Here is a 22508-nt window from a genome sequence, read left to right on the forward strand (position 1 = left end):
TACACAAATACATCGTCATAATGCTTTCTGTAAAAACAGATTAAACCAATTCAGATAAATTACTTTTCTAATAGTATTAATACTATAACTAGATATAATTTTTCTGGGCTTTTATTTTGTTGAAATAATTATACCTCTTATAAATACAGTGCTAGGAGAACAGGATTTTCACTTAACACAACAGACTTCATGCTACATATTTTGCCTGCATTTAGTAAGTACGAATGTGACAATGTGCAGATAAAAGTAGGATGAGAAGCCAGATATTTGTACGGTATCAAATCACCTTCCAACAAGATATTTCTTAATCACAAAAGATAAGTAGTAATGATGCAGTGAAGAAACAAAACCTGGTAGGAATCACCTAAACCAGATAATGGAAGTTAATAACACTTAACTTTCACAGATGCGTATAAGACACTGTCATCAGGTGCCTCTGTCTATTTAGTGCTGCCATAATAGAATATCTCGAGACAGGGCAGTTTATATAGAATAAAAATTTATTTCCCCCAGTTTAAGAGGCTGGGGAGTCCCAGATCAAGGGGCAGGACTTTGGTAAGGGTGTTATTGCTTTATTATTCCATGGTGAAAAGCAGAAGGGCAAAAGAGTATGCTAAAAAGAGAGAGCAAGAAGGTGCCAAACTTATTTTGTAACAAATCCACACTCATGATAACTAACAAACTCCAAAGATAATGACATAAGGGCTCTGCCCACATGTCCTAATCACCTTTCATTGGGCTGCACTTCCCAACACTGTTGCATGAGAGGTTAAGTTTCTAACAGATGACCTTTGGGGAACATATACAAGTCATAGGAATGTACACAAAGAAACACACGATGCACAAAGAAGGATAAAGTATCATTCCCACTATGTTCTCGCAACTAACAGAGTCCTGTATTAGTCTTGAAGAAACAGGTGACAGCCCAATCAGGGACAGTGAATAAAACAAAACAAAACAAAACAAAAACAAAACACAACAAAACAAAACAAAAAAAACCTTCAGAAGTGTGAAGTTCATGAAAGATTGAGAAACTGTCACTGAATGGAGAACTATGGGAACTCTCAAAAACTTTTGCAAGTTTTTTTTTGTTTTGTTTTTATAAGCCTGAAATTATTTCAAGATAAAACTTCACCAAAAAGGGCAAATAATAAATAAATTAAAACCACTAGTAGGCACTGGGACCAAGATTTCAATCCAAATATTTTGGACTTCAAAACTCTAAGTCTTGACAACTAAATCTTTGTATCTCCTTTCTTTTGTACTAGTGATTCATTTGCTTCCTATTATCTGGCCTTTCCCAACTGTGGTTTCTACCTAACACCCTTAATAATGTCAGACGTCATGTTTTTTGTTCTTGGTAGAAGTAACAACTTAATTGTTGTCTACGTGTATCATCAGCCAGGCTCACAGATCAAAACTGAATGTGGAGTTCAGATGTACCTGATACACATGAAGCCTGCCCACTGCTTTTCCTCACCTAATTCTTACGCTGATTTGTCTTAATTTTCATAAAAATGTAGCCATAATGAAATATAATTCAAAAGCACCCAAATACAAGAGACCAAAATGACAAATACAAAAAGTCAGAAAATCTGAGAGAGGCAGAGAGCATCTTCTCAGATCATGGAGACTGGACTAACAGTACCATGCTGGACGTGATCATGACAGGGCAGCGGCCTATGGACGCCACCTGAGGTCTGGGGCAAAGCAGTGGATTCCTTCTCACCAAATGACCTGTCCAGCCTGCACTACTCTTTTTTTTTTGTTTTGTTTTGTTCTTCGCTTTTTGTACATTAGGGTATCCAGTGCTGCCAGTTTATACCTGGCACGATAGATTCAGAGGCTTGTTTTCTAAACTTACAAAACATTTATGTTCTTTTTAAAAATTCTCAATGGTACTTGTCTTTATAGACTAAGAGAAATAGCTGAAATATTTTCATTTATAAAAGTAATATAAATTGAAAGGTAGCAGAATGGTATAAATATGAGTAAAGTCATATGCTAGACAATGTTTATTCAGTCAACCACAAACCACATAGTCAATAGTGGTCCCTAGATTAAGCTATCCTGTATTGTATACATACATTCTATGATGTTTTACAATAATAAATTGCCTAAGGACACATTTCTCAGACATAAACCCACATCACGTGATGCCTGACTGCATAGATGGATACAAGGATAGGAAAAATTAAAATTGCCAGGTTTTTATAACAAGCAAATATTAAAGAGAGAGAATATTATATAGGTAGGGATTTATGTGTGGATATAGCAATGTAAACTTCTTTTGCTATACTTCAAAGTAAGATCTTGCTTCTAGGTCCTAAGTGAGCCTTGGGTATACATGACTCCAAAATAGAACAGTGCTGCAGGCAGGATAATCAATAATGTTTTTACTATGTAGGATTTGAAAAAATGGCATTTTCACCAATTCTTACACTGGGAGGAGTCAACTAGACATGGATTGTTAAAGACACAGGAAACCTAATTAAAAGATCAAAAAGCTCATAGAAAAGGAGGTCATTGATATGCAAATATACAGACAGGGAACCTGATTACTCTTCTCAGAAATACAGTCCATCAATTGAATTGATTTTCTAAGCTAGAAATTCTAACCTCTTTGGTGCTTATTTCATAGCAGAACTGAGGATTTAATTAACCCCACATGTGGCATGACACTCTTCAAGGGAAATGCATAAACTCAAAAAAAAAAAGGGGAATATCATTGTATATTTTGACCTCTCATTTTACATGGTTCTCAGCAAACACTTCGCTTATAGTAGCTTGGCTCTATTTGCAAATATTGGAAATTATTCAAATTAGCAATGTGAACTTTACCTGCCAGGAAGAATTCAGACACTCACTATTTAAGGGATAGTGTGAAAAGACTGTACAGAGTGCCCTTGGAAGGCAGGTGGGGAGGAGTAGAAAGGGTGAGACCCAAGAGTCCCTTGTGATTTTCACGTCTTTCTAGAAGCCAGGTTGTGAACTTCACTAGGCTTCTCTATCTTGAGTGAGCAAAAGAATGAATCACTTAGCGTTCTGGTTAAAATTCAGACCCAGATTCAGAGGGAGGTGGGAGCTGAAATCTTGTACTTCTCACAAACTCTCAGGGCCACTGATATTGCTTCTTATACCTGATATTGCTCGTTATATAAGTGGTCTTTGAAAGTGTAAAACCATTGCTGTAAGAAAGCTTTGGCAGGTGTGAAATAGGTTAAAAGGATGAACAGAGTTGTTTCTGGATAACATCATCTCAGTGTATTTACTTGGTTGCATTTACATGGCCTGAAATTTTCCAGGGAAGAATAGAGAGGTCCCTACTAGGCACGCACCTCTAAAACAATGATTTGTAAGACCTCTTTTTGGTCCCAGTACACCTGGGGGATGTGGGAGTCTTGTTACTTCCTTGATCAGTGATCCTTAAACAGAGTAGGGTAGAAAAATATTCCTATGAGTTTGCCATTTGTAGCTTGAAAAGGTCCTTCTGATCTTCAGTTGATTACAATCGTCCCTTCAGGGAGTAAGCTCCCTACTTTATAGCCAGTGGAAAATGACTGTTTTAAAGTCAAACATCTGTATGGCAATTATCAATGTAATAGACACCATTAGCAATGTGCCAGGCACTGTTTGAAACGTCGCACAAATGCAAGTCATGACTCTTCGTGACATCCTTGGAAGGTCAGTTCTGTTACTGTTTGGATTTTGCAGATGAGGAAAGTGATTAAAAAAGAGTAAATTACATGTTCAAGGCCATATAGCTAGCAGTTGGCAAAGTGAGGACTCAAACCCAGGCAGTCTGGTTCTAAGCCACTGCACTTCTACACTGCTTCAAGCTGCCCTTCAGTTGTCAGATTAAGCTTGGGAGTACAGTGGGCAAAGTTGATGAGAGTGACTAAATAGTTCACATGTGATTACAGGGTGAAATTCAAGTTTAGACCAGTTCAATCTGAGCTCTTCACCCTCCTCTGCTAACTTCTCAAAAACAAAAAACCTTTTTATTTGAAAATAATTTCAAATTAAAGAAAAAGTTACAAAAATAATTGAAAAAACTCTTCTTTATTTTTATGTGGATTCATCAATTTTTCACATTTTACCATATTTGCCAACATCTTGATTTTCAAAAGCCAAGTAAATTGATGTCTATCAATCAAGTTTCAAAGAGTGGTTCCTTATGACACCCTAGTCCTCCTCAGAATTTAACCCACATGGTATCAGAACTAAAGGCCTAACCCTGGCCTCTTTATCCCACTTGGGTTTTACTTGTCATTTCTTCTCAGCTATTGCATGACAAAAAATTTCTTTTGGTCTAGGGGTGTAGCTTGATGGGGTGAGTACTTACATAGCAAAGTGCTCAACCACAAAAGAAAAAGGAAAAATCCCTGGCAATAATAAGATGTATTAATAGAGAGTGGCTGAAGTGACATCAATTCTAGTACCATTAACATTTTAATAGGGTAGGTTCGGTGAGGTAATAAAAGCACACTTATTTTCCTGAGATAGAATTCCAGGCATGTGAGAAGTTACCATTTGGTAGGAGGAAACGTACAAAACTAAAGATATTGTGACAGGTATAAAATAAAATTTAAAGTTGTTATAATACTAGCCTACCCAAGAATTCTTAATGCTCAAATGCATTGTCTTTCACCTTCTAAATTTAAGGTTTTCACAAGAATTAGGCCTATGTGTTTTCAGGTGTTTACTCCTAAGGAACATTATATTCCATTCACTGTTTGCTAAACATTCTATGTTGCAAACCATTTTCCTTGCAAAAATCATGTAAAATCTTTACCATTTAATAATCCAGGAAAAGAAAATGCTCTACACTCCATATTATCTAAAATTAAACCAATGAAATATGATAAACTCAATTATGATTTTACTTTTTTTAAAGAAGAGAAATTATTATTTTACAAAACCAGAGAAATGCATTATTATTATTTTGGACATGAATAAAAGTTGAACATTTATCTTAAAACCTTTCCAAAATCCCTCTGTATCTAAAAACTTGCCTCTTATAGTCAGAAAAAATAATAAGAATAGCTTAAATGATAGTAATACATATCTATTTATGTAACTCCGTTAATAAAAGGTACTTTCAATCTCTGAATATTAAGGTGGACCAGCCCATTTCCTTAGCATACAGAGAAATAAAACTCAGTTATTCTAATCATGTTAGTTTTGTGGAAAGGAATAAAGGCCATTCTTTTCCATGAATGGAAAAATTTAATCTAAAAGTTTTTAAGTGACTGAGGTATAACAATAATAGTAAAAAGAATTCATGGTAGGATTTGTGTAATCAGTCAATAGTGAAGTGCCACAGCATCTCATTTTAATCTACTGTATGAAGTAGACAGAACAGACATTGATATCATAAACATTTAGGAGAGGAAGAAAGTGACAGGAAGTTTGGGACTTACTTTAAGATCCTATAGCTGCAATGAACTTGAATTTGGATCTTATGGTGCCTAATCCTATGCTTTTGAACCCCTATTATTTTTAAACAACTTAAGTGGTTATCACTTTTGAAATCTATGTCTGTTTCTTAGGGGTCTGAAGAATAGGTAGAGTCATTTAAATATCTGAGGAGAATTCCATAAACATTTTAGAACTGCCAGAGTTGTCTGAGTATTCAGAATTTAATTAGAACAAAAATACAAATAGTATTGAATAAACTTTCACATCATATCAAGTACACTTCTGCTACAGTTTAGATCTGGAATGTCCCCCAAAGTCCCATGTGTTAAAGTCAGCATAGCATTTTGGGACATGACATTAACCTTTAAGAATTGGGACCTATTCGGATTTTTAGTTGATTGTAGGTGTGCCCTCAAAAGGAATAATGGAACTCTAGAGTCCCTTCTTTCTTTTTTTTTTTTACTTCCTGACCCTATGAGATGAGCAGTTTCTTCCATAGAGGAAAAACCAACAGGGCCAACTGAGCATGGACTGAAATCTCTGAGACCATGAGCCAAATCAGCCTTTTCTCTTTATAAGTTGGTTACCTCAGTTATTTTGTTACAGTAACAGAAAGCTGATTCTTTCTTTATACATGTAAGGACTCAATTGAACCAAATTAACTGATAGAGACACATACAGATACAACTCATCTCAGTCCACTGTTAAAGTAGAAGAAAATCTTATGAATGAAGGCAAGTAAAGGCAGGTTGATGAAAAGTGTATATTTTACTTGAAGTTAAGCTAGTCCAAAGAGAATGCAGGAAGCTTATCCAAGCTGTCAAAAATAAAGATAAATAAATACAACCTACGTTAGACACTATGAACAGAACTCCAACAAAAGTTTATAGTCTGCATAATAGACTAACAGATAAAACAAATTAAATTGACTTTCAAGTTAATCATTTAGAAAAAGCACATATTCCTACATTTTTTGATGCACAGGAAAAAATGAAATGTTGCAACATGGTCACATAGGCCGTTCAATTTACCTCTGCTAACATAAGCATTACACAAATGTAAGTAGGACTAAGAGAAACGCTAATAAAAGCATTAAGTATTTTCCTACAGAAAAAAAAACTCTCTAGCAAAGTCCGTTTTTGTAATGATGGTTTATATGTATATCCAACTTGTCAGAGAACTCCATCAAGGGCAATTTAAAAATTTTAAATAATCATCACATCAAAAATAAAAATTCATACCAGGTTCATCAAAAATATTACCTACATTAAGACAGAGAAAGTGAGACAAAGATCAGTACTCCAAACGCTTCAATTTTGCCATTGCTATTTAAAAAATCAATCTTCCTATTGACTTATAAAAGATAAAACAATTTTGTAAGTCATAGTTTATGATGTCTAGCAAACAACACATTGGTAAGTGCTTTGCCAATAAAATATATCGAGAGATGGAATATAGATACAAGTCTATATTATCTATATGAACCATACCTATCATTTACCCATCCAACACTTGTATCATCATCCATTCACCTAACCAATCTATCCATCTAGATCTGTTGATCGTTCGATCTATCTATCATCTATTTTTCTATCTACCCATCAATCTATCTAGATGTTCTCTTTGACCACATTTTAGTCAGACCTCTCCAAGACACTGTCTTCACAAACCCCCGGCCTTTGAATTTCTGTGTCTATCATTGTATCACTCAATTTCAGCAAAAACCCTGCCGATTCATTTCAGCAAGCATCCCTATTTTTGATACCTGATAACCTTCTGATGAAAATTCTTTGCTTGACCAAACTTTAGTTAGGTACTGAATCTTCTGCTAGGCCCATCTGTTCTCTTTCAGATAAAATTGAGTTTTAACATCAACAACACTCCTGCTTAGTCAGTTTAGCAAGAAACCCTCACCTTCAATATCTGATCAAGCTCCTCATTCTTTACCATATCCCAGGTGATATCTGATTACCATGGACTGCATTCAGCAAGAACCCTTTAGGTCAGTTTAGGCAGAATCCCCTCCCACACCTGATGCTTCCTTCTAGTACTTTTCTATCCATTGACAACCCCCTCCACTCCTTGGCTACAATCTCTACTTATGAATGCTATATTCAGAATTGAGCCCAGCCCTAAGCCAAGATCTCTTTATCCCTACTGCAACAGTCCTGAATAAAACCTGTTTTTGCCATTTCACCTTCTTTCAGGCTCTGGTTTTTCTTTGACACAGGTTATTTTTGTTGTAAGTAATTAACATATTCAAATAACAATGCTCATTATTCTTTTAATATCATATCATTATTCTTTTAAGATTTTCAGTGCCTTTTCATCATCATTTCATTTTTATTGTCAAAGTAGCATGGAATGAGGGAATGATAGTCAAGACAGGCATTTTTAACCTCTTTCAAGTTGCAATATGAAGATGTACTGAGGCCAGAATTCAAGAAAATGAGTGTTGGAACCAAGGTCTTGTAACTTCTGAACCCAGACTCCTTTCATAAGGATAGAAACACTTCTCTAGGAGCTGCAAATCAGAATGTTATCTGTGGTTTCAGAAGACATATAATTCTAAAATTTCTGGTTGTTGAATTGAACTTTGTGCCCAAAAGTAAGTTAAGTAAGATGAATAGAGAAGTATACAAGAAAATCGCATAAATGTGAAAGGTCCACATAGAGGAAAAGAAACAAGTCCAGGCTGGTTTCTAGATTTATAGTCAGAAACATCTAGATCTGCAACCTGATAACTTTGTGACTTTGAATAAAGGAAAAAGTACCCAAATAACTATAAGAATTTTCATAGAATGTGCCATCCTCATTGACACCATATGGTAGACACTTATGCAAAATTTTCACTCCTTGGTACTAGGAAGTCATGCTCCTTACTTTAATTTGTCAACTGCAAGAGAGCATCCACCTTTCCTTATTGCTTAAATTATGACTTAAGAAAGGTTATTTAAACAAAAGAACAATGGAGAGATTTGAATGAACTTGAAATGGAATTCCAGGATGCACATACATAATATAAATAGTAAGGATTATTATTTGGATGGTAAAAGTAAAGAAAGAGAAACCAGTGTGCTTTGGCATGTCAAGCATGAGAACTAAATGATTCATAAGTTTTGCTTGGTTCTGAAATGATATTGCTGGTGAGAGAATAATGACAATTCTTACCTATTTTTACCTTTCTTCTTTTTCTGGAATATTGATCTAAGACTCTATATTACTATTTGGGTCACATTTATAGGTGGTGGCAGTGGAGGGGAAATGTTTCTTTAAAAAGTTATTTTCCCAGGTAAGATATTCTCCTGTTTCCTTCTCTCCCCCTTTCTGAGAAGCTGCTGATATTCCACTTGTCTTGCTTACACAGAGCAGGATTAGTTAGCTGCCCTGGGTCTTTCCTGAGCTAGATCTTTCTTTGCTTTTTCTGATCTAATTTGTTGACAGAATGCATACCCTTGAGCATGCAAATTGCATCAATTGGTGATAAAATTGGAGAAATTCACCCTCTTTCCCTTAGGGCTTAAATTTAAATCCTGTTTCCAGGCAAATTAACAAAAAGCTTTGCATCAAGGATAATGTGCACTAGGACCTCAGCAAAGCTCACTGGTTAAGTGGATCCGTGTTTCCCATTTGCCATTTTTCCCTGTTTCTAAACCTCTCAATAACTTCAAAGGGAAGAGTACCGATGGTACATGTGGGGTGTGTGTGTGTGGTGTGTGCTGTGTGAGTTGTGGGAAGAGTGAGGGAAGCATCACTGAGAACTCTTTGTCATAATATTACCTTAATATTATAATTCTGTCATCATCTCTAGCAGCCTGATTTTGTTTTGAGGAAGGAACAATGGAAATGGATTGGAGAACCAGGCAAGATTGTAAAGGTGGGGAGGTCAATCAAGGAAATACATACATATAATTTGTAAAGTACAGACTAAATCATTCTCATAAAGGAAGGACTTTTTTAGGAGTTTAAAAACAATTTCATTAAGTATATTTATAATTTTCAAGATATAAGATTTATTTAAATGAATTCATCCAAGTGGCAAACCTCTCTGTAAAAGAGGAAAATAAGTATTTTTTCAATCTTCTTGTTATAAATAGAGGTGTGCCTCGTGTGCCTGTGTATATGTGCATGGTGTGTGCTTGTCAATGGACTGTGTGGATGTGTTAGTGTGTGCATTTGGTATATTTGTGTGCTACTGTTGGTGCTGATAGCAAAGTAGAAACATAGCAAATTTCTAAGTCTAAAAACTTGGCTTCAATACTCATGAAAACTCAAGAAACCAAGCTATGAAAATGGCAGAGTAGCTAAAAGAAAGCCTTTCACAACTATAAACATTTAAAATCCAATGTAGGGAGCACTGTGTATGTTATGTACAGAACAGCAGGTCCTCCATTTATGTTTAGGTCATCCTCAAGTACTGGGAACAACAATCCACTCCCACACACACAACAAGAAAAAAATGGATCCCCAGCAGCAACAATATTTGTCATGAGACTAACACAGAGCTGATGTTACCAGACAACCAATTAATCCCTCTTCAAGCAGGGACAGGATGCACAGACTGTGGCAGTTTTGGGAGAGCACAGAACACAGATGGCTGTCATCCTTGTGAATAAGAAGAAATGAGACATTGCTTTAACTGATAAGCTTCTTTCTCTGTGTCACCCACAATGACTGACACCAGGACTGGGCCTCTTCTTGGAATCCCCATGTAAGTACACCAACACTCAAACTTCTCTGAAGTATTGGAAGACTGTCAAACACAATAAATTCCAGATAGACATTTTCCTAATCTAATCTTTTTCATTTTCTTTTCCCCTGCTTGGCCTGGTGTTTCCTAGATATAGAAATGAAAAGGGATGACAGAACTCAGGAAGAAGAGATAGGGACATTGTTTCTCAAACTCAACAAACAAAAATCTTGACACTGAAAATTCAATGACTCATCACGTTGAACTAGAATTAATTTCCATTTAACTATTGCAAGTTGATTTCCTGATTTAGGAAATTCCATGTATATACAAAGGACAGTAAATCCATGCCAAATGAAAGACACCAAAGTCAAGTAATCTTTTTAAATATTTTTCAACCTCATGGATTGCAAAACTGAAAATAATCCAAGATGATTCTCAAGTTTGAATTAACAATATAACTCAGACATAATAAGGAAATTAGTTCAATTAAGGGTGGTTTATCAAAACAGCTCCCTCATTTTCTTTAATGTTTTATATTCATTTAAAATGAATATACTTGGAAAGTCATCAGACAAGACTATTTGCCAATTAATCCAACAATTTTCTTACAGTGGAAAAAAAAAAGAAATTTTAAATGTCAAAGCACTTACTGCAGCTTGCCGGTGAGTGTTGGACAATATTCCATGAATCTTCACCTTGTCTTTTTCCATTTGGTCTATGTTCACCCACAAATCCCGACTGGCAGAATCAGATGGACCATATATCCGAGATATATAGTAATTGTGATCTGTGTCCTCCTGAAATAATGGAGAATAATGGACATTAAGAACTGATCTATTTTCCCTGAAATACTTTTTAAAAATCCCATTGACAACCCCAGTCCCACCAAAAATAAAAGAAATGCTGTTGAAGGGTGGGCACGGTTGTGCATGCCAGTTATCCAGCACTCAGGAGGCTGTGGCAGGAGGATTGTGAATATAAGACCAGAGTAGCATGACTGTCTCAAAAACTAAAAAGAAAAGAAAAATATTAAATTAGAAGTACTAGTGTCTTCAAAATAGCTAAATGGCTTAAGTAATTTCTAAAGAACTGAATTCAGATGAATATACATACGTATGTAGATTTACATTAATGATATATAAGATAATTGACATCTTTTGGATGAACTGTTAAATATAGAAAACTGATAAGCAAATGTATATTTTGTGTTCCAGTGATGTATGTTCTTTATTTTTGCTATAGTAGTGTTAGAGATCAAATTGCTGCCTAAACAAAAAAAGGTCTCTTTTAGAAATATTTCCTGAAAATCTAAGCTGTAATACTATTGGATGGTAATAAATTCAAATTTCTTTAAAAGTAAGGTTATATCAGGACCTGTTTAATTAGTGGCCCTAGAAATTCAGATAACACAAATTTCGAGTTAATGTGTGTTGGTAAATTGTACTTTGCATTCTCATTATTGGAATCACCATGGTGCCGTTCACAAAGAATTTATTTTTCCATGTTTTTCATTCAATGAAGAGATTAAATCATATGATTAAGGGATAATTCTGATTGCAATATTTTCGCCATGAAATACATGTTTGCTTATCAATTTGAGTAGTGACTAGATAGAAGGCTAAGAAATAGTGGAATAAAATGCAAGTATTTTTGAAATTCATTCAAAATAAGTAACTTATATCCCACATTCTTCACAAATATGCATGCTGGTTTACAGAAAAGAGAAAATATTCTAAAGGGATTTTTGCCTCATGACTAAAGGAAAGAATGGGACCCTGAATCTAATTCTTGAGAACGATGAGTAAATGCTAACAGTAAGTTTATCTTTTCATCTTTAATTAAGATTCTAGGTAAACTTCTAATTTAACTCTGGTTGTCATGTACAAATGATGTGTTGCCCACAATGAAAGACAAGAAGTCTTCAGATAAAGACAACAGCAGTAAAGGATGAAGGAATAAAATGCAGTGCAGCCCAAGGGAAATAGGTTTCCAGCCCTCCCTGCCAGGACATCATGACACTGATTGGGTTCTATGAAGACAAAAGCATGTGGGTGTGTTTCCAATGTGAATTCAATCCTCCTTGCTGTCTTGTGTTTCACCACTGGATTTTTATACCTTGACATTGGTATAAGCCATGTGTACCTGTCATTCTACCAGTCACAGTAGTTGATGTGCTGTATGTACAAACTTAAGAAGGACCAGTTGGTGAGACATCCGAGTTAAGGTGAAGAGAAGATAATTTCTCTTATTGTGATTCCTGAGATGTATATGTGTGAGACTTTGACTATTTTGCTATCAAGAGTAAACTCTGATGAAAATAAAGCTAACACAGAGATAAGAACAGAGCCAACCACTAACGCTGAAAAGAAAAAGCCAGCCTCTGATCTATTTCATCTAAATTTGAATTGCTGTTGCACTTGCACTTGTCCAGTTTCTCTTACTTTTAAATCATTTTCGGTTGTTGCCAACTAGGAGAGTTCTAACTCAAAACCACATTTTGCTTATTTGAAACCAACCTTTGGCCACGTTGTATAAGTCAACTTGGACAGATTTATAGGTGTGAATAACGAACATCTTTCATTCAATCTTGTATTGTAGGTAATCACACAGCAGAAATGGAAGATTGTGTAACTTGCCAGAAATCATCAGGTCTGAATAATAAATGATAATGAGCCATTTAACTTTTTAATGAGTGACATGAAAGGATTACTTTGAAGAAACTGCTCAAGAAGTTTCAATAACAAAATTTTTCATCTCTTTGGCTAATATTATTACAGAGTTTAGCAACACTGAAGTCAAAGATATCATCTATAGGCAAGCTGTGTAACAGATTCTGTGATGCTGTCCAATTCTTATATAATTACTAACTCATAAAATTATGAACTTAAAGAACAGAGTTAAGTATACCTGCTGAAATCAACATTTATGAAAATGATGATTATATTTTTCTTTATCCCTGAATTTCTATAATTAATTAAAAAACAGTCTTGAACTCATAATACAGAATACAAATATCATTGTATTAAAACAACGAGTAACCTGGAAATATAACATACATGACCTTGTCTAATTGCAATGTGTATTGTTGATATGGGTGTGTAAAAATAAGCCTTTAGTTTTATGTTTTTGGGAGTACTGAGGTTTGGATTCAGGGTCTTGAGCTTGTTAGGCAGGTGTTCTACCAATTGAGCCATGCCTTTAGCCCGTTTTGGCTTTTAATTATTTGCCAGGTAGGTTTTGTTGGGGCAAGTCTTGAGCCTCAATTCTTTAGGCTCCACAGTAGCTAGGATTACAGATATAAACCATCATGCCTCGAAAATACACAATAAAAAAAATTAAGTCAGAGCTGTTCAAACCAGTATCATGCTTTGAAAACACTGAAAAGTTAAAGACCAGAGATTGGTATTTGACTTCAGTAGCCCGAGCCTTGTCTAGTTGTTATAGCAACTTTTATTCAAAGAGGAAGACATTTAATGTTTATTTAAGAATGTAAGCATATAACTTTTTAAATTCCAGAGAAGTGTTTGGCTTGGATATTCAGGAAATCCATTAAATAAATATCCTAAAAATGTGACATTTTAGCACTACTAAATTATTCAAAACACATTTTGTTCTCTCTCTCTCTCTTTTTTTTTTTTTTGGAGTAATAGCAGTTAAAGAGTTGTCAAAAGCATTCTGGGTATAATGTTTTTTATTTTCTGTTTGAAAGCCAGGTATTTCTAATACCAAAAAAAAAAAAAACAAAACACTACTGTGATATGCCTCGTTGCCAGTTCATTTTGGAAACCAACTGTTACTGAAAATAGATTGCACAGTGGGTGTCTGTAAATGCTATGAATCTATGTTTCTCAAAAATGCCTAAAAACGTGCAGCTATAGACAGAAGACAAACATGAAAAATACAGAGGACAAGTCATTCTAAGTATAGCTTAGTCACTTTGTGCAATTCCTAACCCAATGCCCTGTCTTCTTGCATTGGTGTCCAGTTGATTTTATAACACTTGGCAATGCTTCACATTGTTGTATGAAGTGATATCATTTGATCTCCAAATTCATTTCATTGAGATGAATAAAAATCAAGAATGTTAGTCATTTGACATACATGGATACTTAAGGCATACTCAAAGTTCTTAAGTAAAGTTATTTAGCACTGGATTAATTGGCTGCCTCTTATGGTTGATCTGTAATAAAGGCATATTATAATTTGAACGAATTTTCCAGATGTTAATAAATATATTCCATTTCACAAAGGTAAACCTATTTTAAAACAATAAGTGTACATTTTATACTCAGAAATAAATGGTAAAATAATAGTTATGTATGAGCTAAAGAAAAACTATGTTGTTATAAGAAACTAAAGTGTGTCCAATGGTGATGGCTCACACTTGTTATCCTAGCTAATTTAGAGGCCGAGATCTGGAGAATCATAGTTCAAGGCCACTTGGGCAAAACGTTTGTGAGACACCATGTCAACCAATAGTTGGGCATGGTGACACATGCCTGTCATCCTTGCTAAGCAGGAGGCTAAGATTGCGGAGAAACACACAACATGAAGTGAAAAAGAAAAATGAGATGAATATATCTATACACATGTTATAGACTGAATATTTATGCCTCCTCTCCAAAATTCACATGTTGAGGCCAGCCGCCAACATACCTGTACTTAGAGAGAAGTTCTTTGTGGAGACAATTAAGATTAAATAATGTCATATGAAGCCTGACCTCACAGAATCAATGCCCTTATAAGAGGAGATGTGAGAGCTCTCTCTCCTTCATGTATGGACACAGCAAGTTCCAGGATATTTTGAAACAAAATTTTGAATACTGTAAATTTTCCTGGTGAGGTTTCTTTAGATTAAAAAGAGAAATCTTATAGGTATTCAGAAAGACAAATGAAATCATGAATGGGGGAAGAAAATATTGGATAGTTGAATATTTCCATAGCATTCAATAGAAACAATGGTACAAAATCTCAAAAAATGAAGTTTGATTCAAGATTTTTTTGCCAAACTAAATTACATTTAAAGTAGAAAGGCAATACATTGCAATACAAACAACTACACAGGAAATATAATCCCAATAAGAATTTCTTGAAAATGCAGTACCTAATTATAAAATTAAATCAAACAGGATGGAATCAAAGTTCCTATTACAAAGATTTTATAGAACTATTCGTTATACATAGTGTGTGGCTATATAGGGTTCTTTCTAATACTGTAGAAAATAAACACCACTGTGACATGGAGAAGGTGCAGCGAATGTTCTGACAGGGAGCACTGAGTCTGTAGAAATTTTAAAAAGTAGGGAAACTTGGTTGTTACAGTTGTAAATTATAACATCATTTCTATCCACTAAGTAAACATAAGAAGAATAGTCAACTATAATCACCTAATGTTTCAGAGCAAGTAATTGATAGATTAATATGTAATCCCAGCTACCACGGAGGGAGGCAAAGATCAGGAGAATTGAGGTTTGAGACCACCAGAAATAAACAGTTAACAAGACTCCATCTCAACAAATGAGATGGGGCATGATGGTGCATATGTGTAATTACAGCTGGATGAGCATTTTAGGGAGAAACACTGTGGTCCAAGCCTGGCTCCGAGCAAAAAGTGAAACCAGATCTGAAAAATAACTAAAAGGTAAAAGGGGGTATGATCCAAATGGTGGTCTACCTGCCTAGCAAGTGTGAAGTTCTAGGTTCAAATCCTAGTACCAAACAAGTAGTTAACTTAAAATTTTACTTTTTAAAATTTATTTTAGTTTGTTATTGTTTGCTGGGAGTACATTTTGATGTTTACAAAAGTTCTAACATCACAGTTGAATTTACCCCCTCTATCATTCTCCTTTATCCTCCTTTCTCCCATTCCTGTAATAGTTTCAACAGTACTCATTTTTCCATTTACATACATGTGTACATAATAATTCCATCATATTCACACTCCTACATCCTTTCAATTTTAAGATAACATTTTGAGACAAAAGTTTAGAACTGGTGGCCCACAGATTGTATACATACCATGAAAAGACCAACAGGAAAATTTTTAATTCTTCATTTTACTCAAATATAGTACTCATGGTATAATCCAAATTTTAAAAGAATCAATCTACACAAATGTAAATATATATCTATGTACTGACTTATCTCTCTCTTCAGCCTCATGATGACAGATGGATAGATAGATGATAGATCAATGATAGACAGTTGATAGATAGATAGGTTGAAGATATTTACCATATACTGACAGTTATTTTTAAGTGATAGAGTCTAGATGGACTCTCATCCCTCAATGTATAGTATTTGAATTTTTATCATATTATATACTTGTGTCTTTATTTTTTCTTCTTCTTCACATACAGCATTAGAAGATATTTGAAGATGCCAAAAGATAAAAATAGTCAATGCTTGAAATCAAAGCACCAACATATATCAAGAGACACAAGGCCACATACTATAGTTCATAGCTCTGTAGAATTTCTGTGGCAGGTACTTTGAAAAGTTCCTAAAGAAGAAGCCTTTATCATCACATAAATCAGACACAACACAGAGCTTCAAGGTCAAAAACCTAAAACTGCTCAGTATAATACCTAATATATAAATTTCCATTAAATCTTTTGTTTAAAATTCCAGCTTCACCAAATTATAGGATATAAAGTACAATCTTTTCACTACTTATTGTAAATTAAATTCATCTTCAATAGAAACAGGAAAACACTAATTTCCACTAAATTTTGGGAGAACAAAAGGAATCTGAATCTTTATAAAGTGATTTTATGTGGTTAGCATTTTATGCATCATTCTATCATCTCTCTTCTCTGTTTACTTGTTTATATAGAAATCATTTATTTCACATGGCTAAGGCAACACATTTTAATGAGAAGCATTTTGATAGAAAGCATGAATGGCAATTCTGAAGAATTACTCAATAGCACTGCCAGACCTCAGCAATGTTTATAATTCGACAAGACTTTCAAGAAGTCATTCATGTTTTCTTTTTAGTTATGATCCTACCATAATTTGATGGTTTATTTGTAGTACATATTTCAAGGGTCTCAAAAAGGGATTGTAGTCTGGAGTCAGCTACATTCTGACCAAGTCGTGAATGGGGAAGGGAAGGTTGGGAAAACTTGTAGGAAAAAGGTATTGTCGTGAGCTTGGAGACACTGAACTTGTAGGCAGTCATCTGATTTCTAAGCTCTCAAGGACTTAGTCAATATTATGTATTGTCAGGTTTCTGAACCTGATTATCCATTCCCTTCATTTCAGTGTGAGTTTTCTTGTACACAGAATTCCCTTTTTTTTTCTAGAGATAAAATCATATAGAGAAAAATAGTGGTCTTGGACCTATAGGTGCTGACCAGCAGAATGAGTGGTGATTCCCACCTGGATAGTGATTACATGGGAAGTCATGGAGTAGACCATGTGAAAGGAGATGCGTGATAACGGCCACTCCCCACTGCTCCTTTCCCAATTACATTAGAAGAAATGTACCTATAGAGAGTTGGTGTGGGGATGTAGGTATGTCTATTAGTTTCCTTATTAAAAAAAAACCCAAATGATAGATAGTTCTTAGCTTTTGCCATTGTATTGATGAAGAATCAAATAAAACTCAATTTAATCAATTTATTTAAATATATTTTAAAGGATATGAATAAATATAAAATATTCAGGATTATGCCCCAATTATAAAGGATAGAAATAATTACATATTGCTTTTCAATAGTCTTCAATATCCATCAACTAATACTACATCAATATCCTCTCCAGATACTAAGAACAATTATATTGTGCACAATTCCATTGTTATAGTTGTAAAAAACTGAAGTCAAACCATTTATCTCCAGATTATTGTGCCTGTATCATTCTGCACATCTTTTGCATATTGTTTATGTTTCTTACACATACCTTCATCATAGCCCTAAGTATTTTTACCTACTTATCAACCTTACCTAGCTACTCAGAGTATCATCTATTCTCTCTAGCAGTACCTTGGCTATGACTATTATAGAATTTATTTTACCAATTCTTCATGAGAGTTTAGTTAAGAATGCAAGATTAGTAGAAGAGTATATTTGTGTGTGGAGAGAGAGGCGTCATAGTTATTGTAAGGTCAGAATATTGTACAATGTACCTTAAATATAGATTCTATCAATATTTCCATTTTGAAAGTTGCCATTTTCCTCATACCATTCTCTTATAGATGAGATTGTCTACCAGATTACCAAGAGAAGGCTGAACCCCGTGGCCAAGGAAAAACAGCTCACTAACTTGTGATGCTTGAAAATAATATCATGACTATAATTTAATTAAATGATTGCCAAGATACACAGGCATTTTGATACATTAGTATATGTTCATATTGTATTATCTATTAAATGAAATAATGTATTTTCAACTTGGATATAGTATCTATTTTATTTTTCTGCCCCTAGTAGAAACATTCAACCTTTGCAAGAATGAGCCCAATAGACTACTCCCAGGTATAGGGTGGTAAGATAGAAGAGTAGAGAGAGTCTGCAGCACAGTTCTGAATGAATTATTAGCATCTTATTTTGTCTTAAAAATTTAAACAAAAGATTATCAGTCAAACATCAACCACTACAGAGGAGTAATGCCAAATTATAAGAATTTTTGAGGGCTTCACAAACCTGTCAAAAATGTTTGATTGAAGAATAATATTTAAAATATGTATGAGATTTCTATTAAATACATAAAATTACCATTAAAATACTGCACCTCAGAGAAGATTTGGGATAAAATACAGGTTCTAATTCTAAGTAGTCTTGCTAAGTTCTGGACTTTAGTCTGTACAAGAAAGAATTTAACTAGATCTCTTTTCAAGTGCCTTTTAACTAAGCTTCTAAAACCTTAGGGCCAGAAGGCAAAGAGAAACTATTGCCAGATGTAGGTCAGAGGATTCTTTGCCTGATTTAAGTGATTCTCACCAAAAGAGAGAAAAGTGTGCAGTTGATTGCTAATGGGGATAGCCAATTAGATTTAGTCTTGGTACCATTTCAGTAGGTACATAGTCATCTTTGATGCTAAGCTGCAGACTGAATGCAAATTTTCTGATTTCTTGCACAAGGTATAAGAATATCTGGGAATATTATACATTATCCATGCAAACAAAATGAACTATGACTCTTGTGTGAGTGCACTATCATTTTTCAAAGCACACTATAATTTTGATGGGTAAAAGATGTGTTCATTTACCAGTACTTCTGAGTTTCTCTGTAATTCTTAGTATAACATATTTTTCCTGTTAACTGGAAATAAACAACTATGGTGTGGAGGGGCTCAAAATGCTCTAATAATCAAAAAGATCATAATAATTTGAAGAGACAGACATTTATGCAAGCATGGCAGAGCCAGATATTATGTGCTATCTACATATTGCCTTAGTCAGCTCTGGCTACCATAACAAATACCTAGAGTGGATGATTTAAACAACAGAAGTTTATTTCTTACAGTTTTTAAAGTTGAAAAGTCCAAAATCAAGGTTCCAACTAAATTGGTTTTCATTGAGGGAGCTCTTTCTAGGTTGTCAAGGCCATTTTCTTGCTTTATCCTCACAAAGTGAAGATAAAAGTTCCTTGGAGTCTCCCCCTCCTCTTACAGTACATCAAACCTTGGGGCTTGGGCTCTACCCTTATGACCTCTTTTAACCTTAATTACTTCTTAAACTTCCTATCTCTAAGTATAATCACCTTGGGGACTAGGACTTCAGTATATGAATTTGCAGAAGGACATAATTCAGTCCATATCATATACACATAGTTCCTTTATTAAGTGTGGATTTAACAAAAACACTAGATGTATTATCTTTGAAACCTCAAGTCATTTTCTAGACACATAGTTCTCTGTCTTGGTCTATGTTTTACAGAAAAAATGAGAACTGACTACCATTTATAATTTTAAAAGAATTTTTGAAAATTTTACTCAAAAGTAACTTCCAACATTATAACACAGTTAAGAATATCACATAAGCAACAGTTGTGGAAACTTGTATGGTTTCTATCTACCAATTTGTTACCACCTGGCCAATATTCTCACTTCTAAGGTAACTGTTACTATCCCAAAATGTCCAGTCTGGTATTTCAAGTGACAGGTATATTAGTTATATGTTTAATCATTCAGAATTTTCCCCATACAATTATGGACTTAATGTAAAAGAATAACACTCTTCTTCAGACTTTTCTTTTTCACTTTTTGTAATATAACTATATCTTCAAAATCTCACCCTCCTAAAATCAGGTAGTGATTAAGAAGCAATAGGTCAGCTGTAAATAGAATTTCGCTAGAAGACTTGGCATCACTTGTCTTTTATTAGAGTCAGAACTGAATACTATTTTGTCCTTCTACACGTCATTTTTCAGATAAACTTAACTTTCTGAGCCTCAATTTTGATGACTATAAATGGAGATTAGAATAAAAATAGTCAAAATTACAACCCTGGAGTTAAGTCCTCTTGAGATAAATGGGAATATGTGTTGTAAACTATAAAGTGCTATTAGATACTGCTCTTATAAGCAGAAATATTCCACAATAAGCAAAAATCTTCAGATATTCTATACATTTTTGCCAGTAACATTTATCGAAGCAGGAATTTTCAAATATCAGATTATAATCCATAATTATCAGAGTAAACACAGGGTCTATCCCTGTTATCTATCACTATGGGCTCTTGGTACATGTACTTTTTTTGGACTATTTATTGTATAAGAAAACAGGTAATCACATATTTATGAAACTGATAGATGAGAGTAGCTAATGTTTATGATAATCCAAGTCTTCAGCTTAGCACATAACATACAATGTATATTTAATCATTACAACAATTCAATGAATTGAATCCTGTTTTAATATTAAAGAAACTAAGGCTGAGCCCCCTGAAGTATCTTTCCTCATATCACATAAATTCCATACATTATAAAAGTCTTTGTTATTTCTACTTTAACACTTTCTCTTAAATACCAATTTTTAGTGCTTCAAGAGTAAAGTGAAGTATTACTTCATTTTATTCTCCACAGAGTAATCCTTAATCCAAGCAATCATTTTAAAACAGAAATCTAGACCTATCACTTCCCTGTTCTAAGGAAGGATTCCCACCATGCTGAGAATGAAACTCAAAGTCCTTCACACACACTGGGCTTGACACAAGGATCTCTCCATCCTGACCTTCCTCACCACACACTCAACACTGACCCCACTGGCTTTGTTGTTGTTCATGAATATATCAATATTCTCCAATATCCCATATTGTTCCTGCTGTTCCATGCACCTGTAATGTTACTCCCCATCCTGCATTCTTTATTTCTTAGTCTATATTAATTGCTTTTGTTTCTTTTAAAACAGTATTTGCCATCAGATATTTTTCTTACCTCCACCCAGCTCTTCTAAAATCTTTATATTTGTCCACTCATGTATTTTAGTGATCAGAGCATCAGTTGATACCTCACAAGGATTTAATCCAGTCGAACTGGATTGAAGGTCAAAGTTATTGACTTTAGCAGTTGATGCTTTACAAGGCTATTTTCTTTGGCTTTGTCAAGAAAAGAAAAGAAGTCCAAATAGTGGATTCTTTTTAACAGCAAAGAAGAAGAAACTGCTCATATACAAACTCACACAATTTGTTTACTCACTATTGAGTTTTCTATTATTTACTTTTTTGTTTTGTTTTGGGTGGTGCTGGAGTTTGAACTCAGGACCTCATAGTTGAGAGGCAGGTGCTCTACCATTTGAGCTGCAACACCAGCCCCAGGGTTCTATTCTTGAGATTTTTGTGCTCTGTTAAAAAACCTTCAAGGCTACCTCTATCATGAGCTCATTTGTGGATAACAAACAGTCCCCAAACTTGGTTTAAATAACTCTCCACTGGTTCAGGATTCTGTATCTAGTGAGTGTACTGGACTCAGTTGGATGGTGCATCTGTTCTATCTGGTGTCTGCTTAGCTAGCTGTTGGTTTGCAGCTAAAGCCATGTTAACTGGGAGCTGGTGGAGGTGGGTCACATGCTTAGGGTCTTTGTTTTCCGGTGCTTTTTCATTTTTAAGTGGGCTATCTTGAGCTTATTTACATGTTACAGTGAGCTGAAAGGGTTCTTGAGGCATTGCCTAGAAGTTATACAACTTACTTCATAACATTTTTTGATCAGAAGAAATCACAAGATAAGATCTACTTTCAATCCTATCTCTACAGAAAGAACTTTAAGAACTTTTGGGTTTTTTTGAACCAATCATGCCATCCAAATTTTCTGTTCCTGAATGGTTGAGCAGCTTCTTGTAAGCATAGAGCCACTCTGACCCTGGGAGATGTTGTTCCATTCTACTTTGTTGAGAGACCATGATGACTATAGCAGAGGAGGCTTCATTTTTTTTTTTTTTTTTGCAAGTAAT

General features: G+C 34.5%; 1 protein-coding gene across 1 annotated transcript in view; it reads right to left on the reverse strand.

The window, feature by feature from the left end:
- The window catches only part of Plxdc2 (plexin domain containing 2), a 407828-nt gene that overhangs the window by 180282 nt on the left and 205038 nt on the right, over positions 1–22508 (reverse strand). Inside the window, exon 3 of the mRNA XM_020169269.2 lies at positions 10765–10911. Within this exon, the coding sequence (XP_020024858.2) occupies positions 10765–10911 (147 nt within the window). The remainder of the gene's footprint in view (positions 1–10764; positions 10912–22508) is intronic.

This window comes from Castor canadensis, chromosome 15 (assembly GCF_047511655.1).
Source record: "Castor canadensis chromosome 15, mCasCan1.hap1v2, whole genome shotgun sequence".
Lineage (NCBI taxonomy): Eukaryota > Metazoa > Chordata > Mammalia > Rodentia > Castoridae > Castor > Castor canadensis.